At 43.4% G+C, this 19,144-nt stretch overlaps 1 protein-coding gene across 1 annotated transcript; it reads left to right on the top strand.

The window, feature by feature from the left end:
- Window positions 1-216: 216 nt before the first annotated feature.
- Window positions 217-15,060, top strand: LOC139640313 (ubiquitin carboxyl-terminal hydrolase 7-like). The gene is given in 19 exon segments (XM_071514498.1): window positions 217-253; window positions 363-493; window positions 1,393-1,527; window positions 2,032-2,133; window positions 2,301-2,406; window positions 3,067-3,159; window positions 3,317-3,384; window positions 3,772-3,872; window positions 4,775-4,928; window positions 6,092-6,159; window positions 7,415-7,523; window positions 8,393-8,470; window positions 8,720-8,820; window positions 11,385-11,416; window positions 11,419-11,483; window positions 12,161-12,280; window positions 12,426-12,497; window positions 13,677-13,767; window positions 14,506-15,060. Coding segments are annotated over 19 exon segments (1,770 nt in total). The 3' UTR covers window positions 14,613-15,060.
- The last annotated feature ends 4,084 nt before the right edge of the window (window positions 15,061-19,144 follow it).

Raw genomic sequence — 19,144 nt, forward strand, 5'->3', positions numbered from 1 at the left:
CCGCTAACAGTATGACAGGCCAACAAAAACACTTAGATTTAAATTTGGTAAAGTGATGATTTAAACACTCTCTAACATCAGTTATGGAAGTTGGAATAACACCAGCCAAATGCTGTTAAGTTTTGACAGTAGCTGGTAAGTTTGTCTACTCTAAGTTAACTAACCATAATTTGGAAGTCCTAGTCGCTAGTCAAAAGTGTGTGATGAATTTGCAAGATGGCAAGCCAGCTACTTGCAGCCGGGGGACTACAAAGTTAGTTTCCTGCCCTAGTAACTACAGTAAACACAAAAGGCATCGTACCCCACCCTGCCCATCCAATAATACTCACCCGCGCCCCTCCCCCCCCCCCTCTGTGTCCCAGGCGAGGTGCTCCAGCCGGTGACGGACGTGGACATCCCCCAGCAGCTGGTGGAGCGTCTGCAGGAGGAGAAGAGGGTGGAGGCGCAGAAGAGGAAGGAGCGCCAGGAGGCTCACCTCTACATGCAGGTCCAGGTAGGGGAAACCCGGCCCGCCATTTTTTTGGTGCTCACGCTGCCTTCAAGGGCTCCTCGTAAGATCCTGCTTTCCAATTCGGATGTTCGTAAATGTTACTCGCGTTCAAGTGTTCTTGGTTGGAAATGATAAAGGGAACCGTGTAGCAAAAGTAGGTTTTTGGTGGCTGTGTAATTTTAGAAATGTAGTGGTACATGTAGTGTGAACTTGAGCAGTCATTTTGGTGCCAATGTTGTGAAGTTACCAGCTCTGTTATTTGTGTTAGTCAGGAAATGGAGACACTGGAGGTTGGTCTGTCTTTGCATCTTGCATATATTGCACCCAGAGTTACAAGTCTATATTGCAGGTCTGGAAAGCCTGGGAAATCAGTTTGATCGTTTTCAGGACTTGAAAAGCTTTGGAATTGGACATAAAGTCAGTAAATGTATGCTGGAAAAAGCATTCTGGAGTTAAGAAACTGGGAAGTAGCCCGTCTATCTGGTCGACCAGGAGGTCCACTTCAACATGAGAAACTGACCTGCCATTTTGGCTCCGCTACAGCTTTACAGGTAGGGAAGTACAGTAGGAAACTGGAAGCCGGCCTGCCATTTTGGCTCTAATGCGTTACAGGTAGGAAAGTACAGCAGGAAACTGGAAACTGCTCTTCCATTTTGGTTCTAATAATGATGTGCAGATCAGAAACTAGAAACTGACCTACCATTTTGATTCTTATATTACACAGATGGGGTGTTTGCATCTAGCTATCTAGTTTGATCTACCCCATCTCCCACCTTTTTTCAAGGTTTTCATTCTGTCTCTCCAAGGTTTGCGTCTTTTGTCCCCCCTTTTTTCTTTCTGTCACTCAGGGGTTTTTTTTTTTACTTAATCTCCATCCTTCTTCCCTCTCCTCCTCCGGGCAGATGGTGACGGAGGACCAGTTCTGCGGTCACCAGGGCAACGACATGTACGACGAGGAGAAGGTGAAGTACACGGTCTTCAAGGTCCTGAAGAGCTCCACGCTGCAGGAGTTCGTCCAGAACCTCTCCCAGACCATGGTGAGGAAGACCCCAGTGTGTCTCTCCTCCCTCCCCGCCGTGCGCTCCTGCAATGTCCTCTCTCTCTCTCTCTCTCTCTCTCCTTTCTCCTCCTCCCATCTCTCCTCCCCCTCCTTGACTTGTCCTCTCATCCTCCGCTTTCCCCATCCTTCCCCTCGAGACGGTCCCAACAGCATCCATCTCTCGTCCCAGTCCTCCCCCTCTCCACCGTTGTCACGCCTTCCGCTGTGTGTGTGTGTGTGTTCATTCCTCAAAGCATCAGCACAAGTCGTTTGTCATCCTGAGGACCTGCCTGGTAGCGAGCTGGCGTGTGTCAAGTGTGTGTGTGTGTACGTTTCTACCCTTAAGTGTTTGTGCTCATCGTTGTTCCTCATCCGTTTCAAGTATGCGTGCGACCTAGCTCGACTGTGTCTCGTGTGTCCTAAGGATGAGCGTGTGTGTCCTCAGCGTGTGTGTGTGTGTGTGGCCCAGTCTGAGTGCGTGTGTGTTATTGATGTGCTGCAGGGTTTCCCACAGGACCAGATGAGGCTGTGGCCCATGCAGGCCCGGAGCAACGGAACCAAGCGGCCCGCCATGCTCGACTACGAGGCCGACTGCAACAAGTCGGTAAGTGGTAGCGTGCGTTTGTAACTTTTGCATATGTGTCAAAGACTTCTACTCTCATACTCACTTTTCTCACTTTTAACACCTGCTTCCGTTTCTGTGTGTGTGTGTGTGTGTGTGTGTGTGTGTGTGTGTGTGTGTGTGTGTGTGTGTGTGTGTGTGTGTGTCAGATGATCGACTTGAGCGACAACGAGAACCCCTGGACAATATTTCTGGAGACGGTGGATCCAGAGATGGCCGCCAGCGGGGCCACGTTACCTAAGTTCGACAAAGACCGTAAGTCTCTCCCCCGTCAAAACTCGATCCAGCTCGGTATCCGTTTTTACCAGGAGTCCCCACAGGTTCAGTTTACTTTGGGGGAGGAGGGGGGGGGGGGGGGGGTAATTGGAGGCTTGTTACCGACGTTTCATTTAGCGGCAACTCATATTTTCAGGCACCGAAGTCTCTCAGTCTAGTATTCATTCTACTTCCCTCATTGTTCCCTGTTCCCCCCGTTCAGTTTGCGTCGGCACAGACACCGCATCATAGGCGCAATGAATTCTGGTCGTTGTAGTTCACCAACACGCTCGCGACACTTGGCACCGTTGAATCTCGATTGTTTGGAAACTACACGGGCGTGAAATGCCAGCTTCATGTGACTGAAATGAATCCAAAACAAAAAATTGACTTGGCGGGCTGTGAATTTATCTGGGCGGGCCTCCCAAAATATTAACACCGTATAGGAAACACTGACTAACGCAGTCTTAACAGGAGTAGTATTATATTCTTGTGTAATGTGATCTGCCCTACAAAGTCACTAACTAGTTTCTGTGTGTTTTGAATGGTCAGTGGTGATGACTAGAGTTCAATTTAACATTAATTATTGATGGGTTTTTCCCAGTTTGCCTGCTTACCGCTTTTTCAAATTTTTCACGACTTTCTCTCCTTTCTTCTCAGACGACGTCATGTTGTTCTTGAAGATGTATGATCCCAAAACCAGAAGCTTAAATTATTGTGGACATATCTACACACCTATATCCTGCAAAATACGTAAGTATGCAAGTCTAGGTGTCAGGACGTTACTTTGTTTGGGTTTACATGCATTTCTCCCAAGTAGAAATGCTTTGAATTTTCACATTAAGACGTTTCAGCATTTTAAAAGTTTTTCTGCTGTTCTTGTCCCCCCCCACCCCCACCCCCTTACCAGGAGACCTGTTGCCGGTCATGTGTGAGAGAGCAGGGTTTCAGCAGGAAACTAGCCTTATCCTCTATGAGGTGATATATTTATCTGATGCTCACTCACACACTCTCTCCCTCTCTCGCCGCTTCTCTCTCTCTCACCGCTTCACACTCTCCTCCTCTCGCTCGCTCGCACTCTCGCTTTCTCATATGCTCTCTCTCTCTTTCTCTCACGCTCTCACACACAATCTTTCTTTGTCTCGCATACACTCACTCTTTCTCTCACACTCCTTCTCTTGCTCGCTCGCCCCTTTTTCTCTCGCACACCTTCTGCCTCTTGCTCACTCTTCTCTCAGCCCCTCTCTTTTCTCTCACTCCCTCTCTCTGTAGCTCGCTCACTCTTGATCAGACACACACCGAGCAGCTTCTCTGTAACTATATAACCCACTGACTACATTTCCCACGATGCCCTGTGCGTTCCAGGAAGTAAAGCCCAACCTAACGGAGCGGATACAGGACTATGACGTCTCTCTGGACAAGGCTCTGGACGAGCTCATGGACGGGGACATCATCGTCTTCCAGAAGTAAGACTGTGTGTGTGTGTGTGTGTGTGTGTGTGAGAGAGAGAGAGAGAGAGAGATGAGATTAATGGACATGAGTGTATATGAGTTGCTGATGTACAGTATCCCCTGCTGTATTTTGATTTCATTTCTTAATGGTCCTTCATTGCTTGATTGTTTGTTTATTAGTGTCGGTTATATTCTCACAAATGTTTTGGCAACTCAGATTGTCTTGTCCTGCCAATAAAAAGCATATTTGAATTTGGGAGAAAGACAGACAGGGGGGGAGAGAGAGAGGCAGACAGATGAATTCCATATCTAGGTCCTGTCTCTGGACTATTTTGTGTTTCTGATGAAATAACGGAGAAATAATCGTAACTCGGGGGAGGGGAAGGTAAGAGATGGGGAAAAAGTGTGTTTGTGTGTTTGATCAAACGAGATAGCAGCTGTGGATAAAGATGATTTGTCAGTAGCGCTTTCTGTCTAAATCTCCTTCTTCCTCCTCTGTCCCTCCATCTCTCCACTCCTCCCTCCATCTATCTCTCCTTCCCACCCTTTCTCTAACCCGTCATCGCTCCACGTCCCTCCCTCCCCTGCCTCCTTCCCTCTGTTCCTTCATCCCCACTTCTTACTTCCCACTTCCCTTTCTCTCCCCCGCCCTTACTTTCTTCCTTCGTCTCTCTCTCTCTCCATCGCTTCATCTCCCCCTTTATCCCTCCCTCTGTCTATCCCTCCATCTACCCCTTTTTCTCCCTTCCATGCATATCCTTCCTTCCCACCCACCCCTTTCTCTCCACTTTCTGCAATCCTCCATCTATACCCCAATCTCTCCCCTTTTCCACTCCTCATCTTTTCCTGCCTGTCTCATCCCCTCTCTCCTTTCACCTTCCTCTTTTCTCCCTTATTCCCTCCCTCCCTCCCTCCAGGGACGACCCAGAGAACGACAGCAGCGAGCTGCCTACGGCCAAGGACTATTTCCGGGATCTGTACCACCGGGTGGACGTCATCTTCTGCGACAAGACCATCCACAACGACCCCGGCTTCGTGGTCACGCTCTCCAACCGCATGAACTACTTTCAGGTAGGACCCGAACGAACGACTGTGTTTCCACCCAGCTGTCAAGCCACTTGCTTGTTTGCATCAGCTGGGTTGAAGCAGATAAATGAGCTTCGGGAATTGATCAGTATTGAGTATTGGGCAAGTTGTTGTTTAAAGGAATAGCTCACCCAAAAATGAAAATTCTGTCATCATCTCCTCCCCCTCATGCCAGTTGAAACACAGGTGAAGTTTGTCCATATAACACACAGGGAGGCTGCAGCACAACTCCATAGCAGCCTTCTCCAAAACAACTGAAGTCAGTGGGGACCAGTTCTTCAGAGCTCCAAAAAGACCTACAGTATATTTACACCATCATTTAGTGCAAATCTTAACTACAGCTGATTGATTTGCAACAAATAATGGTGTATAGGTCTTTCTATTCACAGTGTGATTGTTTGGCTGTTTTTGTTTTGGAACTCTAAAGAACAGGTCCCCATTGACTTCAGTTGTTTTGGAGAAGGCTGCTACCAAGTTGTGCTGGCAACCTCCCTGTGTGTTATATGGACTAACAAATTTCACCTGTGTTTCATTTGGCACGAGGGTGAGGAGATGATGACAGGATTTGTATTTTTGGGTGAACTATTCCTTTAACGTTGGCTAACGTTAACCACATTTCATGCCGTTTCAAGACCAAAACAAAGGGGGAAAAAGATCCAAAGCCACTTCTCAACTGTTGTTCTTTACTATACTTGAAATATGAAATTTCAATTAGAGTTAAAGACTAAGCCCGTATTCAAAACCAGTTTTATAACACGATGCTCTTTCGCCAGAAGTTAAAGAGTCTTAAACCAACTTCAGGCGCTCGGTGCTGCCGGGCATTTCCACTGAAGGTAAGGAGAAGAAGAAGAAGTCTGCGCCGTGTGCAGGGTTGTAGGGTGTTCCCGCAGGACGCGCAAGCCTCAGAACACACACCGCCTCGAGTGTGTGTGTGGAGAGATCCTGTCTTACAGCGCACAGATGGAATTATACTCTCTCCTAACAAATATTATCAGATCTGTTTCCAATTTTAAATTCCGGCTTCCCCCCCCCCCCGATTCCAGTTTTTCCTTAACTGAGACAAATGAGATCTCGTAGTCCTGTGACGATCCCTTGTCTGTAGCATCTGTCTGTGATGTTGATGTACGCTCTGTCTGTCTGTCTGTCAGGTGGCCAAGACGGTAGCGCAGAGGTTGAACACAGACCCCATGCTGCTGCAGTTCTTCAAGTCACAGGGGTAGGAGGCCTGTCTCATTCTCACACACACACACACACACACACACACACACACACACACACAGGGCTGCAACGATTATTCGACATTATCGACACTGTTGGCAAATCATTCGTCAGGTTCTTCCAGCCTACCCCCTCTCCCTCGCTTTTCCTGTTTGTGTTTTTGAAAATGGCGGACGCACCCAGCAGCTCAGAGGACGAGCCCCGCAGCAAAGACTGAATACAGGATTACTGTGGGAATGGAGTAATGCTGTATTAACACGGATAATATGCAACATAGACTTTGCCTACTACGAGCTCGCTCAGTGTGTGTCAAGCCAGCCACAATTAAAAAAAACAAAAAACAAACAGGACTTCCGATCAGAATTTTCAATATAAAACTCGTACTTCTAAACAAGCTTTGCAACGTTTGAGTAAAACAAAGTTACAAAATGAACGAATTTATGTAAGGAGAATCTAGAAGAGAAAATATTGTGGGTTTTCTTTTTCTTTTTCAAAATGAGAAAACGTTTAATCCATAGCTGTGGCATAATTGCTCCTAATTCCTAAGTCGCTTTGGTACCAAAGTGACAAATTTTGCGCTTATATTTAGAAGGCCTCTTATTCTAGCTTTCTCCGGCTGGCTTGATGGCATTTTTTAAAAATAATAATAATTTGAAATGGGACATGTTAAGAAAATGTCCTCACTGTTGACGCAAAGCACCGCAGAGCTCTCCGTCATCGGTTTCTATCAACTAGCAGTATGAGGTTTATTATTCTTTTTTTTTAGCTGACAAATCAGTTAATCGCTAGAATAATCATCAGAGTAATTGATCGTGAAAATATAATGAAAATGTTGCAGCCCTGCTTGACATGGAAATACCTGAACTTTATTCCCACATCCTCATTCTCCTGCTGTTATTGTGACTTTAATGTTGCGACATTACAGATTCAGTAGAAATGTTGTGTAACCTGTCCCCCCCTCTATCTTTCTCTGCTGTTTTCCTCTAACTCCTCCCCCTCTCCCTCACTCTCTTCTCTCCTTTCTGTCTCCATTCCCTCCGTCTCTTTTCGCTCCTCCCGTCTCTCTCGCTCCCCTTCTCCCCCGTTTCCTCCTCTCCACTTTCTAATTCTTTTCTCCTCTCTCCCCTCTCTTCCTCCTCATCCTCTCCTCGCCGCCACTGTCTCTCCTCCTCCTCCTCCTCCTCCTTCCTCCTTCCTCCTCCCTCCTCCTCCTCTCTCCCGTCCTCCCCCCTGCCTGGTGGTGTGGTGGCCAGGTACAGGGACGGTCCAGGGAATCCTCTCAGACACAACTATGAGGGAACGCTGCGGGACCTGCTGCAGTTCTTCAAGCCTCGGCAGCCCAAGAAACTCTACTACCAGCAGGTGGGGAAAAAGCAGTTTTTTTTTTGTCTCTCTCCATCTCTCTATCTTTTCGTCATTTTCAAAATCGCAGTCCTCTGGGTCCATCTTTGCTTCTTTCTTTGTTCATTTTAGTTCACCGTCTTTCCGTGTTTCTGCCACTTTATTTTGTCATCCGTCTTTCTTTCGATCTCTTTCTCTCACCGCCATTCCTGTCTTTCCGTCTTTACATTGATCCTTTCTTCATTTTTTCTGCATTTCTATACTTTCATATCATGTCATTTTTCTTTTGATCACGCTTCCTCTTGTCATCTTTTTGTTTTTGGTTGTCTTTCTGTTTGTCGTTCTAGCTTCGCCTTTCAGCCATTCCTTCATACAGTCACTCATTCAGTTTTATCTAAAAATGATTTGTTGATATGGTGAAATTTTTTTTTTATTTTTTTATTTTTTATTTTAATGGTATCCCCTTTGTTTTATGCTACCAGGGTTCAGCACATGTAGGGCAGTAGTCTAAAAAGTCTGAAAACATCTTAATGAATACATTTAAGGTCTAAAAAAAAGTATTAAAATGTCTTGAATACAGTTGTTAGAGGTGACAGTGACAGGTCTCTTTGTGCTGCGTGTCCACTCGTATTAATACAGAACAGGGTTGGTAGTGCAATATGCAGATATGTTTTTCCATTGTATTCATGTCCCATAACAATTCTCTCTCTCTCTCTCTCTCTCTCTCTCTCCTCTCTCTCTCTCTCTCTCTCTCTCTCTCTCTCTCTCTCTCTCTCTCTCTCTCTCTCTCTCTCTCTCTCTCTCTCTCTCTCTCTCTCTCTCTCTCTCTCTCTCTCTCTCTCTCTCTATATATATTGTCTTTCTATCTCTCTCTCCTCTTCCATCCTCAGTTGAAGATGAAGATCACAGACTTTGAGAACAGGAGGAGTTTCAAGTCCATATGGCTCAACAGCCAGTTCAGAGAGGAGGTAACACACACACAACCAACAGGCACACACGCACGCACACACACACACACGACACCCCACACACACATAACACATGACAGTCTCACCCAGACAGACGCTCACGCTTTCCTCACACACTTTTTCTCAGCCACTCGCACATTCAAACATGTTTAGACAGATGGAATGTATCTATAACTGTAACTATAAAGGTGTCATTCAAGCAGAAACATCAACTGTGTGTGTGTGTGTGTGTGTGTGTGTGTGTTGCAGGAGATCACCCTCTACCCTGACAAGCACGGCTGTGTGCGGGACCTGCTGGACGAATGTAAAAAAGCAGTCGAGCTCTCTGACAAAGGCTCCGAGAAGCTCAGGTAACCATCCTTGTGTGTGTGTGTGTGTGTGTGTGTGTGTGTGGTGTGCCCATTCATCATCAGAGACGTGACGTATTTGCAGTCTTAAGAGATTTGCCAATTAAAATCGTCACTTTTTTTTTTTTATAGATATATTTGGCTTTATGCTTTACAGGACACACAAGTGCATGTTACAAGCAAAAATGTATATGTAAACATAAACAGGACAAAATAGGGCTGGGGCGATAATTCAATATTATCGTTTATCGTCTTTCAGTGGAATCATATCGTGATGATATGAAGATATTTTGATATCGTGACACACATTTCTGCTGTCTAAATTGATGATGACAAGCAAATTTTACTTAAATTCTATGGTAGGAATATTATTTGAATATTTCTGTTTTGTTTGACATCACACCTAACATCACCATTCAGTTCAATGAGATGAACATTCATTTGATTATTTAATGTGATTTTGCATGCATGAACCATATCGTGATATATACTGATATCGAGAAAAATCCTTATGATTATTGTGATATTGATTTCAACCATATCGCCCAGCCCTAGTACAAAATAAGATAAGAATGAAACAAAATTTAATGACATGAAAACCAAAACTTATAATTATATAATTAGTTACCAAACGTATAAGTCACATATGGAAAATCAGTACAACATCAATTAAGATTGCGTCTTATCAACTTATCCTCTATACCAGTGGTCGGCAACGAGCGGCCCGCGGGCCAAAACTGGCCCGCCTGTAATAGTATCTGGCCCGCCAGATGACACTGAAAATCTCTGATCTTGCCATGCTTTGTGTCGTGGTGCCGTCGTATATTGTATTCCTTGCAAACTGCAACAACTTCGTTGCAGATTAGACAGACTGGTTTGGCGTTAATAAAATCAGGTAAGATGAATGCATACTTGTCTTTCCATTCTTCTTTGTACGTCCTACCTTCGCTGTCAACTTTTCTTTTCATTGCTTTTGACAGTGACATTTTGTCTTGCTAGCTATCAATGTTTTGCTAATGTCTCTGTGCACACAATGTAACCTCCCGCACAATAACCGGGTAACGATGTAACGCGAGAGTAACGTACGTCGGATATCCAATCCTGAGTCCATAAAATAATTATTACAATAACGTTAGTTAGGCTCAAAGAAGTAGTCATTTTCAAAATGGAAATGATACACATTTATTATTAACTGTGTGGAGAGGGGAAATATGAGATTTACACACATTCATGTCTTAAAAGACAGTCTGTCGGTGATTAAAGACAGCACATTATCACATTATCAGCAGGTTACTATTATAAGCTGTTTTATAACGCAGCCACAGAGTGGAGCAGGAGACAAAGCAGTAATAACACACTAATAACAGTCTGTAGCAAATTCAAGTTACTTTATTTTAAACAAATATCTTTCTTAAATTACTCTTTTGTACAATATATAATAGTATAGATTAGGAAAAAAAAGTTTTGTTTGGTAGAAAAAAAGGTTCTGTCCAAGATATTATGTTTTGGCCCACCATTCAGTTGCTTGGAAAAAATTTGGCCCGAGGCCAAACGTACTTGCCGACCCCTGCTCTATACAAATGCTCTGGTCAATATTGCACGAATGTTTACATCCATATATTCCAGAAAAGGTTTCAATGTATTAATAAAAACATCAGTTTTTGAGTGCAAAATCATGTCAAGCAATCTAACAAAAATAGTCAAATTTTGAGGATGGAATATAGCTGTTTTTGAAATGTTGGGTGATGCCTTTACAGGTGAATCTCAAAATTGATGTTTTTTTTTTTTTTTTTTTTTTACATTTTTGTTTAATTGGATTGATCCGAGGAAGGTTAACCGAGCGCCCGTTGTCCTTCCAGCCACAAACCCCGCTCCTCTAACCTCTCTTCTGGAATGAACTCCCTCTGTGTGTCCCTCAGTATTTGATGAAGTCACACAGGAGTTGCTCGTGTTGTCGTCCATCTCCCTTCACCGCTGCCGCAAAGCTCGTCCTGTGCCAAACCGAGCCCCGTGTCAGCCCAGTGCTGGCCTCCTCCGCTGCTTGCCTGTTAGGTTTCGAATCGATCTGAACATTTTACTGATTGCTTCTAAACCTTTTAACCCCGAGGTCCTCTGGCCCGAGGCACTGCTGACAGCTCCTTGGTCTAGACTCGAGGCTCAAGCAGAGCCGGCAGGTCTGTTAGGGCCTGTATACAGTGCAGCAAGGAGCTTAATCACTTCTTAAAACCCATGCTTTCTGTCACAACTCAACAATGTATTTTTTTGTTTTTATTTATTAACACACTTTCTGTTGACTAATTTGTATGTAATCCAGTTTTTCTATGTCTATTCACGCTCTGTAAACTGTTTTGAAAAACTGCTATAGAAATAAAGTTCTGTATTAATCCTCCTTCCCTCTGCACCCTTCCACCCTCTGTCTGCCCTCTCTCTCCCTCTGCCCCTCTTTCCCCTCTCTCGCCCCCCCCCCTCTCCCTCCTTCCCTCCTTCCCTCTTCTTTCATCTGCCCCCTCCCCTCTTCCGTCCCCACTCCCTCACTTCTCTCCTCCACTCTTCTTCTCTCCCCTCAGGCTGTTAGAGATAGTAAGCTATAAAATCATCGGGTGCACCAGGAGGACGAGCTGCTAGAATGTTTATCTCCGGCTGCCAGCCGCACCTTCAGAATAGAGGTACGCGTGTGTGTGTGTGTGTGTGTGCTCCTGCTCCCTCTCTCTTTCTTTTAATTTCTCTCCTCTTTTGAAATCTGTTATGCTTTTCTTTTCTCATCTCTACCTTGAGAAGTCGGGCAGGTAACCAACCGTCTTTTGGAGGGTTTTTGTTGTTTGAAAGATAAACTTGGCTGGTTAAATTGTTGAAGTGGCAGGTTAATTTGGAGCTGACATTCACTGGCTATGTTTAAAGGCATAGTTCGCTCTTTACCCGGTAATTCAAGTGATCACATGTAAACGTTATAACTCAGAATAACTGAGTTATGAGAACAGCGTTTGCACAAACTCAGACTCACACAGTATTATGGGTACATCTTGATGAAAGTGAGCAGTACTACTCCTACTATTCATGTTGGAATCATCACTTCTTTCCCCTATATTAGAAGTAACCTGTTATTACTTTTTTTGTTGTCTGACTGTCCTGGCTGGACAGGAATACTCTCAACCCTTTCTCTGCCTTTATCTTACCTTGTTTCTATCACATGTATGTTTAAAAAAAAGCAGATACTTTAACATGTATTTGATACTTTGACTTAACCTCTGTAAATCTTTCTCCTCCTCTGCATCTCTCCCTCCGTGTTTCCGTTTCCCTCTGCTCTCTATCCCTCTCTCTTTTCCTATCTCCTCCCCGCACCTAGGAGATTCCAGTGGACCAGGTGGACTTGGACAAGGACAGTGAGATGCTAATCCCCGTCGCTCACTTCCACAAGGAAGTCTTCGGCACCTTCGGGATCCCCTTCCTGCTCAAGATCAGACAGGTTTGTGTGTGTGTGTGTGGAGAGAGAGAGAGAGAGCATCTTATATTCAGCTGTGTCTTCTGCGTTTGTCTGGTTCTGATTCCTTCCTTCCTTTGTCTTTTCCTTTATCCTCTCTTGCTCTTCCTTCCTTCCTTCCTTCCTGCAGGGCGAGTCGTTCCGGGAGGTGATGAGGAGGATCCAGACCATGCTGGACATCCAGGAGAAAGAGTTTGAAAAGGTATACCATCATGCACCAGTGGCAACACCAATTTATTCTAGTGGACTGTATAATGGTCTGTAGTGTCTGAAATGTACGTTTTTGGATCGCCTACTTAGGGCTGATGGACTAAAAAATGAACCTGAATGAATAAAGTGTGCAGTATGATGAATACAGTACAGCCACTACAGCTGTCTAACCCACCAGCAGGCTTTTATCGATGTGGTCACTGCGCTGATTGCTCAAACTCCTCTGACACCAAGCACTTTCCTCATCCATTAATCCATTCATTAATTGCAGCACCACACATTTATCTTTTGAAATGCCCCTGTAGTATGGCAGATGTAGGCCAAACAAAACGGCCCCCAAATGTCAGAATTGCTGGACACAAGGCTGCAGTTTGCAATAACAATATGGACTATGCAATTGCATGACATTGTCAATGTAAAACCACTGAAAGTCACTGAAATTCTGGGGAATTGAAAAATATCAATCCCTTCCCAATTGGAGGAGATATTGTCAGCAGGCTACTAGGTATTGGGCCTATTGGATCTACACAGTTCAGTAGAATTCCACAGTTGCAAATTGCAACTGTGGAATCATGGGATTGGTCAAGTTCCCCTCCCACCTTCTACAGCCTATGAAATGCTTGCTCCATGGGATAGGCAGGCTATTTCAACTTTCCCAGCACCAATACCGTTTGACTCTGAAGACATCAAGACATTAGTCTTTAATAATCAATAAATACAATTTGAAACTATCCGTGTGCTCCAGTACCTTCTGTAGGGAGCTGCCCAGAGACCTTCATCTGCTAAAAAAAAATGTACCCATCAGGAATAGTGTTTACCAGTCAAAGTAATTAATGTACATTTTTCATAGAATATGTCACCCTACTGGTTTTCAGTGCTATTTCATATATAGAATCAAGTACTGTGTGTTCATTTAAAACTTGCACACTCATTTATACAATGGGTCAGGTTTGTAATTCATCATGAAGTGCAACAGAATTCAATATAACCGAGGGATTCAAATGTTACCGTATGAAAAAGTTAACAGCCAGTGTGGCAGGTGTCTTTATTTTATCTATCTGCCAGAGATACATTTTACTAGCATATGGCGCTTGGTGAGTGGTAATTTTGGACCCTGGTGGTCTGTAAGTAACCTAGAATCATGTCTGTCATGTGTGTTTTGTGTTCCCAGTTCAAATTTGCGATTGTGATGATGGGCCGGCATCAGTACATCACTGAAGACGAGTATGAGGTCAACCTGAAGGACTTTGAGCCACAGCCAGGTATTACTGCTGCTAGTGTTACTGCTATAACCACTGCTACTGTTATGGTTACTGCTAACTGCTAATGTTACGGCTCCTACTGTTACCACTGCTAGTGCTGTTGCCACTTCTACTACTGCTAATGCTAATGCTGTTACCACTGATCCTAGTGCTACTGTTACTAGTACTAATGCTAGTGCCGTTACCAATGCTAGTGTTACTACTGCTACTGCTAGTATCACTGTCACCGTTACACTTACTACTGCTAATGCTAGTGCTATTACCACTGTTAACCACTACCACTGCTAGTACTACTGCTAATATTACTGCTTCTACTACTACTAATACTACTCCTAGTGCTACTACTGCACTACCAATGCTACACTTCCTGCTACTACTGCTAATGCTAGTGCTATTACCACTGCTACTCATAATGCTACTAATGCTGGTGTTTTTACCACTGCTGTTACTGCTGCTATTTATATACTTTTCCCTACTACTGCACTGCTTGTGCACTGTTAACTGCCACTGCCTCTGGTATTACTACTATCACTGCTATTGCTATTGCTACTGATACTTTCTCACTGTGTCAGAGCAATACGTTTTAATAGGAACTCAGATTATTAACGTGTAATTGCCCTCTCACGCCCTTTTTTTTTAACTTTCTTTTCCCCTTATCCTCCCCCTGCCTTCCCTCCCTCCCCCTCTCTCTCTCTCCCTCCTTCCCTCCTCCCTCTCTCTCCCCCCCCCCCTCTGCAGGTAACATGTCCCACCCGCGCCCCTGGCTAGGGTTGGACCACTTCAACAAAGCTCCAAAGAGAGGTCGCTACACCTACCTGGAGAAAGCAATCAAGATCCACAACTAAAGCAGCCCGCCCTTCCTCCTCCTCCTCCTCCCCCTCCTCCTCCTCCTCTTCCTCCGCCTCCTCCTCCTCCTTCCTCCCTACCTACTTAACGCACCATAACCACAGACTGTAACCAAACCGTGTGTGTACGTGTGTGTGTGTGTGTGTGTGTGTGAGGGAGTGCGAGCGTGCGTGCTGGTGTGTGCGTGCGCGTGCGTGTGCGTGTGTGTGTGTGTTCATCACTTTTAACACCCCGCCTGGACACCTCTACAGCTCAACACCGGCACTATGTATCCCGAATCTTCAGCGATATGGATCTCACTGCAGCTGACGGCTTAACCTTCACCCACAAAAAACAAACTGCACCAACCACCTCCCAACTGTTTTTTTTTTTTTTCTCTCTCTCTCTTTTTGAGGTTTTTTTTTTTCTGGCTTCTCTAACTGTTGACTGCCTATTTTCTTCTTTTTTTTTTTTTCTTCCCCCCCCCCCCCCCCCCCGGTCTGGAAGTGGGAGAAAATGAAATTGGATTTTAACATAAAATAAAAACGGGGAGGGGAGAGGAAGTGGGACACAGTATAAATATATATATATATATATATGAACTTCTAGACTTCAATTTTTTTTTTTTTCCTTCTTCCCCCCCTACCCCACCTCAGATATGCTTTTTTTTTTTTTTTCCCTCTGGGTTTGTTTTTTAATAAAAGAGTTGTTACGGCAAGAGGCGTCATGCTGCTGTGTGGAGTTTGATGGAGGGATGTCGGCGAGGACTGACTGACGGAGAAAGGAAGAGAGAGAGAGGGAGGGCGAAGTCGCTGGTCATCATGCAGGAGAATTTTCAAAGGAGCTGCGAACTGATGGACCCCCCCCCCACCCCATCCCCCCCGACCTGCCCCCCTCCACCCCCTCTCTTTTAAAAAAAAAAAAAGCGGTGCGGACGGCCGAGGCTCGCTAGTTGCCCTCAATGTGGTTCTTCTATTTTCTGCTCCCGCCCCCCTTTAGCGCAACTAGTCAAAAAAAACAACAAAAAAAAACAAAAAAAAAAATATTTCCATGTTTACACACAATTCTTTCTCACTTTAGTTTGGTCGGAGGAAAGATGAAATCTTTTTTTTTTTTTTTTTTTTTTTTTTTTTTTGTCTTTTTCTGCAAATCTTGTATAATAAGATACAAAAAGAAAAAAACTCCACAGCATCTGTTTAAAAAAATAAATGGGAAAAAAAAAAATAAATAAGGATGAAATTTTGTCTGTACTTCATCTTGCACGTCGGCACTTAAATGTCAGAAAGTTTTACATTGCTCCGGACTGGCAAATGTAAACTTCGGTTGTGGTTTTTTTTTTTTTTTTTTTTTTTTGGAGTTGCTCCGTCACTTCTTTTCTTTTTTTTTTTAAGAAACCCCACATCCGCTTATTTTTCTTTCTTTTTTTTTCCTTCCCTTATGTTTTTTTTTTGGGTTACCATCTCCCTCAGTCATTCCTCCTCACCTTCTGTCCTTGTATACCCTCCCCACCCCTCAAATATACACACACACACACACACACCTCTCCCCCCTCCTCTCTTCTCCCTCCCTCTCTCGCTCCGTCTCGATGGTAACCGTCGCCCCCGGGTGGTCGGGAGCGGTAACTGCGCTGTGCTTGGTAGGAGCTGCAGACACTTAGAGCCCCACTGGTTTGAGGATCGTGTAGAGACAAACCAGCATTGTAAGAAAACACTTTAAGCCCTTTTTTTTTTTTTTTTTCTTCCTCTTTCTGGGTTTTGTTTCTCTTTTCTTTTTTAAAAGCACAGAAGGAATGCTCCCCCTTATAGCGCATAGTTGGCTCTATAAAGAACAACATTTAAGAATTGTATATTTAAAAAAAAAAAAAATATGAACGTGTAAAATTTAAGAGAAAACACACGCCTTTGTTGTTGGGTACAGAAGGAGCCAGGTGTTCATATTCCTTGTGTGTAGGTTTTTATTTTTTTTTTGAGTTCCTGACTTTCCATTGAAGATTTTTCGTTTTTTTTTTTTTTCTTCCGTTACATTTCGAGTTTTTTTTTTCTCTCTCTCTCTTCTCAAAACTAATTGCATTGGTTTTGTCTTGTTAAAAAGTGCAGTACAAAGATGACCTGCAGAATCACACCTTAATTTGATCTTTTCCAGTTTAAAATCCTCAGTGTAGCAGCAGTGTACGACAACTATTCCTGTATATTGCCTTTTTGCTGGAAAATGTATGTTGAATAAAATTTTCTATAAAAACAAAAAGCACTACTCCGCTGCTTGTCCATACAAGTAGACTAGACTCAAACCTAGTAGGACCAGGACAAAGCACATAACAGCTACCACTCTATATCCTTTGTGTATTGCTTTCTATTTTTGCTGGAAATGTTTCTTAAAACTTTGGAGCGATCTAAACCTTAAAATTCAGGCTTTTTTTTTTTTTTAAATTCCTGTCGAGAAATTCTCTTTTTACTTGCTCCCCTCCACAGCGAGGTCAAAGGTCAGGTCCCTACAGCTGGTAGGGGGTCCAGGACACTTCAGCAGGGCGGATGCTTTCCAACATGGGGGGGGGGGGGCTTGAACCTGAATCTTCCAGGTGAAGGGTGAATCTTCCTTTTCCTTTTCCTTTTCGTCTCGGTAAAAAGTTCCTACGGGTTTGAAAACAAAGTGCCGCATCCAGTTCTCTCTCTCTTCCCTTCACACACATGAAACAACTATAGGCTCGACTGTTTGTTTTCCCCTTGTTGACTATCTGGAAATACATTTACGCAGGAGACTGACTGGAGGACCATGTTTGTATTTTGAATTCAAAATGAAAGCAAATTAACTTTTAAGTAATGGATTCCTTGAAACTACAAACAACAAATTTTAAGCTTTCAAATGGGAGATGCATTCTAAACATTATCCAAAGGTGTACACTCCAAGTTAAAAACGGCACAGAGATACTCTTATCTATTGAATCATCTCACGATATGATTCAATACAACCACAATACGATGTAATAAATAGAAGTTCAATGACAACAAAGTGTGACTGTGCAGAATTCTGTTTATTTCTGAGACACATCTGTCTAGCGGTGGCATTGGCTGCTAGAATGTAAACAATGTAAAAAATGTCATTACAAAGTGTAAACAATATAATTTGGATGGAGAGCTTGTGAAACTGTGATGGTCAAGCGTCTCATTTGTGATTACTACAGTAGAATAACATGGAGCTGATATCACCATTCATTTTTCTGCCCCATGATACGTATCACGTCACATTTTTGTATCGCGATATATTGAATTTCGATATATCGTTCCAGGTGATATGGCTTTCACACTCCCAATACTTTGGATTGACTACTAATAGCACATAGAGTGACTGTCAATGAGGATTCCACAACTAACATCTGTGGTTCTGATTACTTAAATTCATGCGCTAATGATCATTTCTCTCAATTATTTCTTAATGGGCTGGATATGACAAACGTGCCACTGCTATCCTTCCAAAAGTGACACATTTTAATGTTGTGCTATCAATCATTTTCTAATGGCAGCTGTCACTTTCTTCATATGGTGGGTGTCACTTTTTTTTTCATGATGGAGAGAAACTCTTAGATACTGAACTGAAACGGTGTGACTATATTCTTTTTCAAATCTAACATATCACTGACAAATAATAAAGAAACAAATAAACCAATTTCCAGGGAAAAGAGGAGAAAAGAAAAGAGGTTTCTCAGCAGATGCATTGCTTTTATATCATGGCTTTCCATTAAAGTTTCGTTATGTACTCAGTATTGGGTTGCCAGATCTTGGAAACTATCCTGCTTTTTCCCCAGAGCGTTTGACTTTTTCCTCAACAAATGCACTCAATTCATCTCTGAAAACCATTTTTTCTATTTTAAGAGATTGGGATCGGACTTCCTGTCATGACTCTTTGTGATGTCATTCTTTCACCTTATAATAATCTCATTCATATCAGTGGAGTAGACCTCGGCCTCTGGATACAAATTCTGATGGGACCGCACCCAGTTCTGATGACTTAAGAGATTTTGGTGAGACTGGTTTGAATAAAAATGTGTTTTTCTGTTTTCAATTAGCAATATTCTGTATGTGTGTTTGTGTGTGTGTGTCTCTCTTTACAGTTGTCGTTCTCCAGTGTTCTCACTTCTCCATAGCCCGATTATTATGTTCCTGTTTATTTTTCTTCTCCATTACCTTTTCTCATATATTTCATTATCTTCTTTCTTCTACCTTCTCCCACTTGCACTTTGTTCCTCTATTATGTAAAGCACATTGAACGATGCACTATATAAATAAAGTTTGATTTGCTTTAGCTCCATCACTGTTATCTATTCTGCATATGAATACAAACATCCCGAGTGGCTAATGCTTACATTTCACTCCTCGTTAAAGCATGCGAGGCCCTCAACAACAGGGTGTTTGGTGTCTGTCATTGTGTGTGTGTGTGTGTGTGTGTGTGTGTTTCACATTGTGCTGTATCATCTCCTCCCACCTCCCATCATCCCTCCACCAATCATTCTCTCCATCCTCCGTCTCACCATTATGGACAGGCTGACACTGGACTTGTG

The sequence above is a fragment of the Centroberyx affinis genome, unplaced genomic scaffold (assembly GCF_046629955.1).
Source record: "Centroberyx affinis isolate AG114_WGS23_722 - 3 ecotype Tasmania unplaced genomic scaffold, CSIRO-AGI_Caff_v1 ptg009046l_1, whole genome shotgun sequence".
Lineage (NCBI taxonomy): Eukaryota > Metazoa > Chordata > Actinopteri > Beryciformes > Berycidae > Centroberyx > Centroberyx affinis.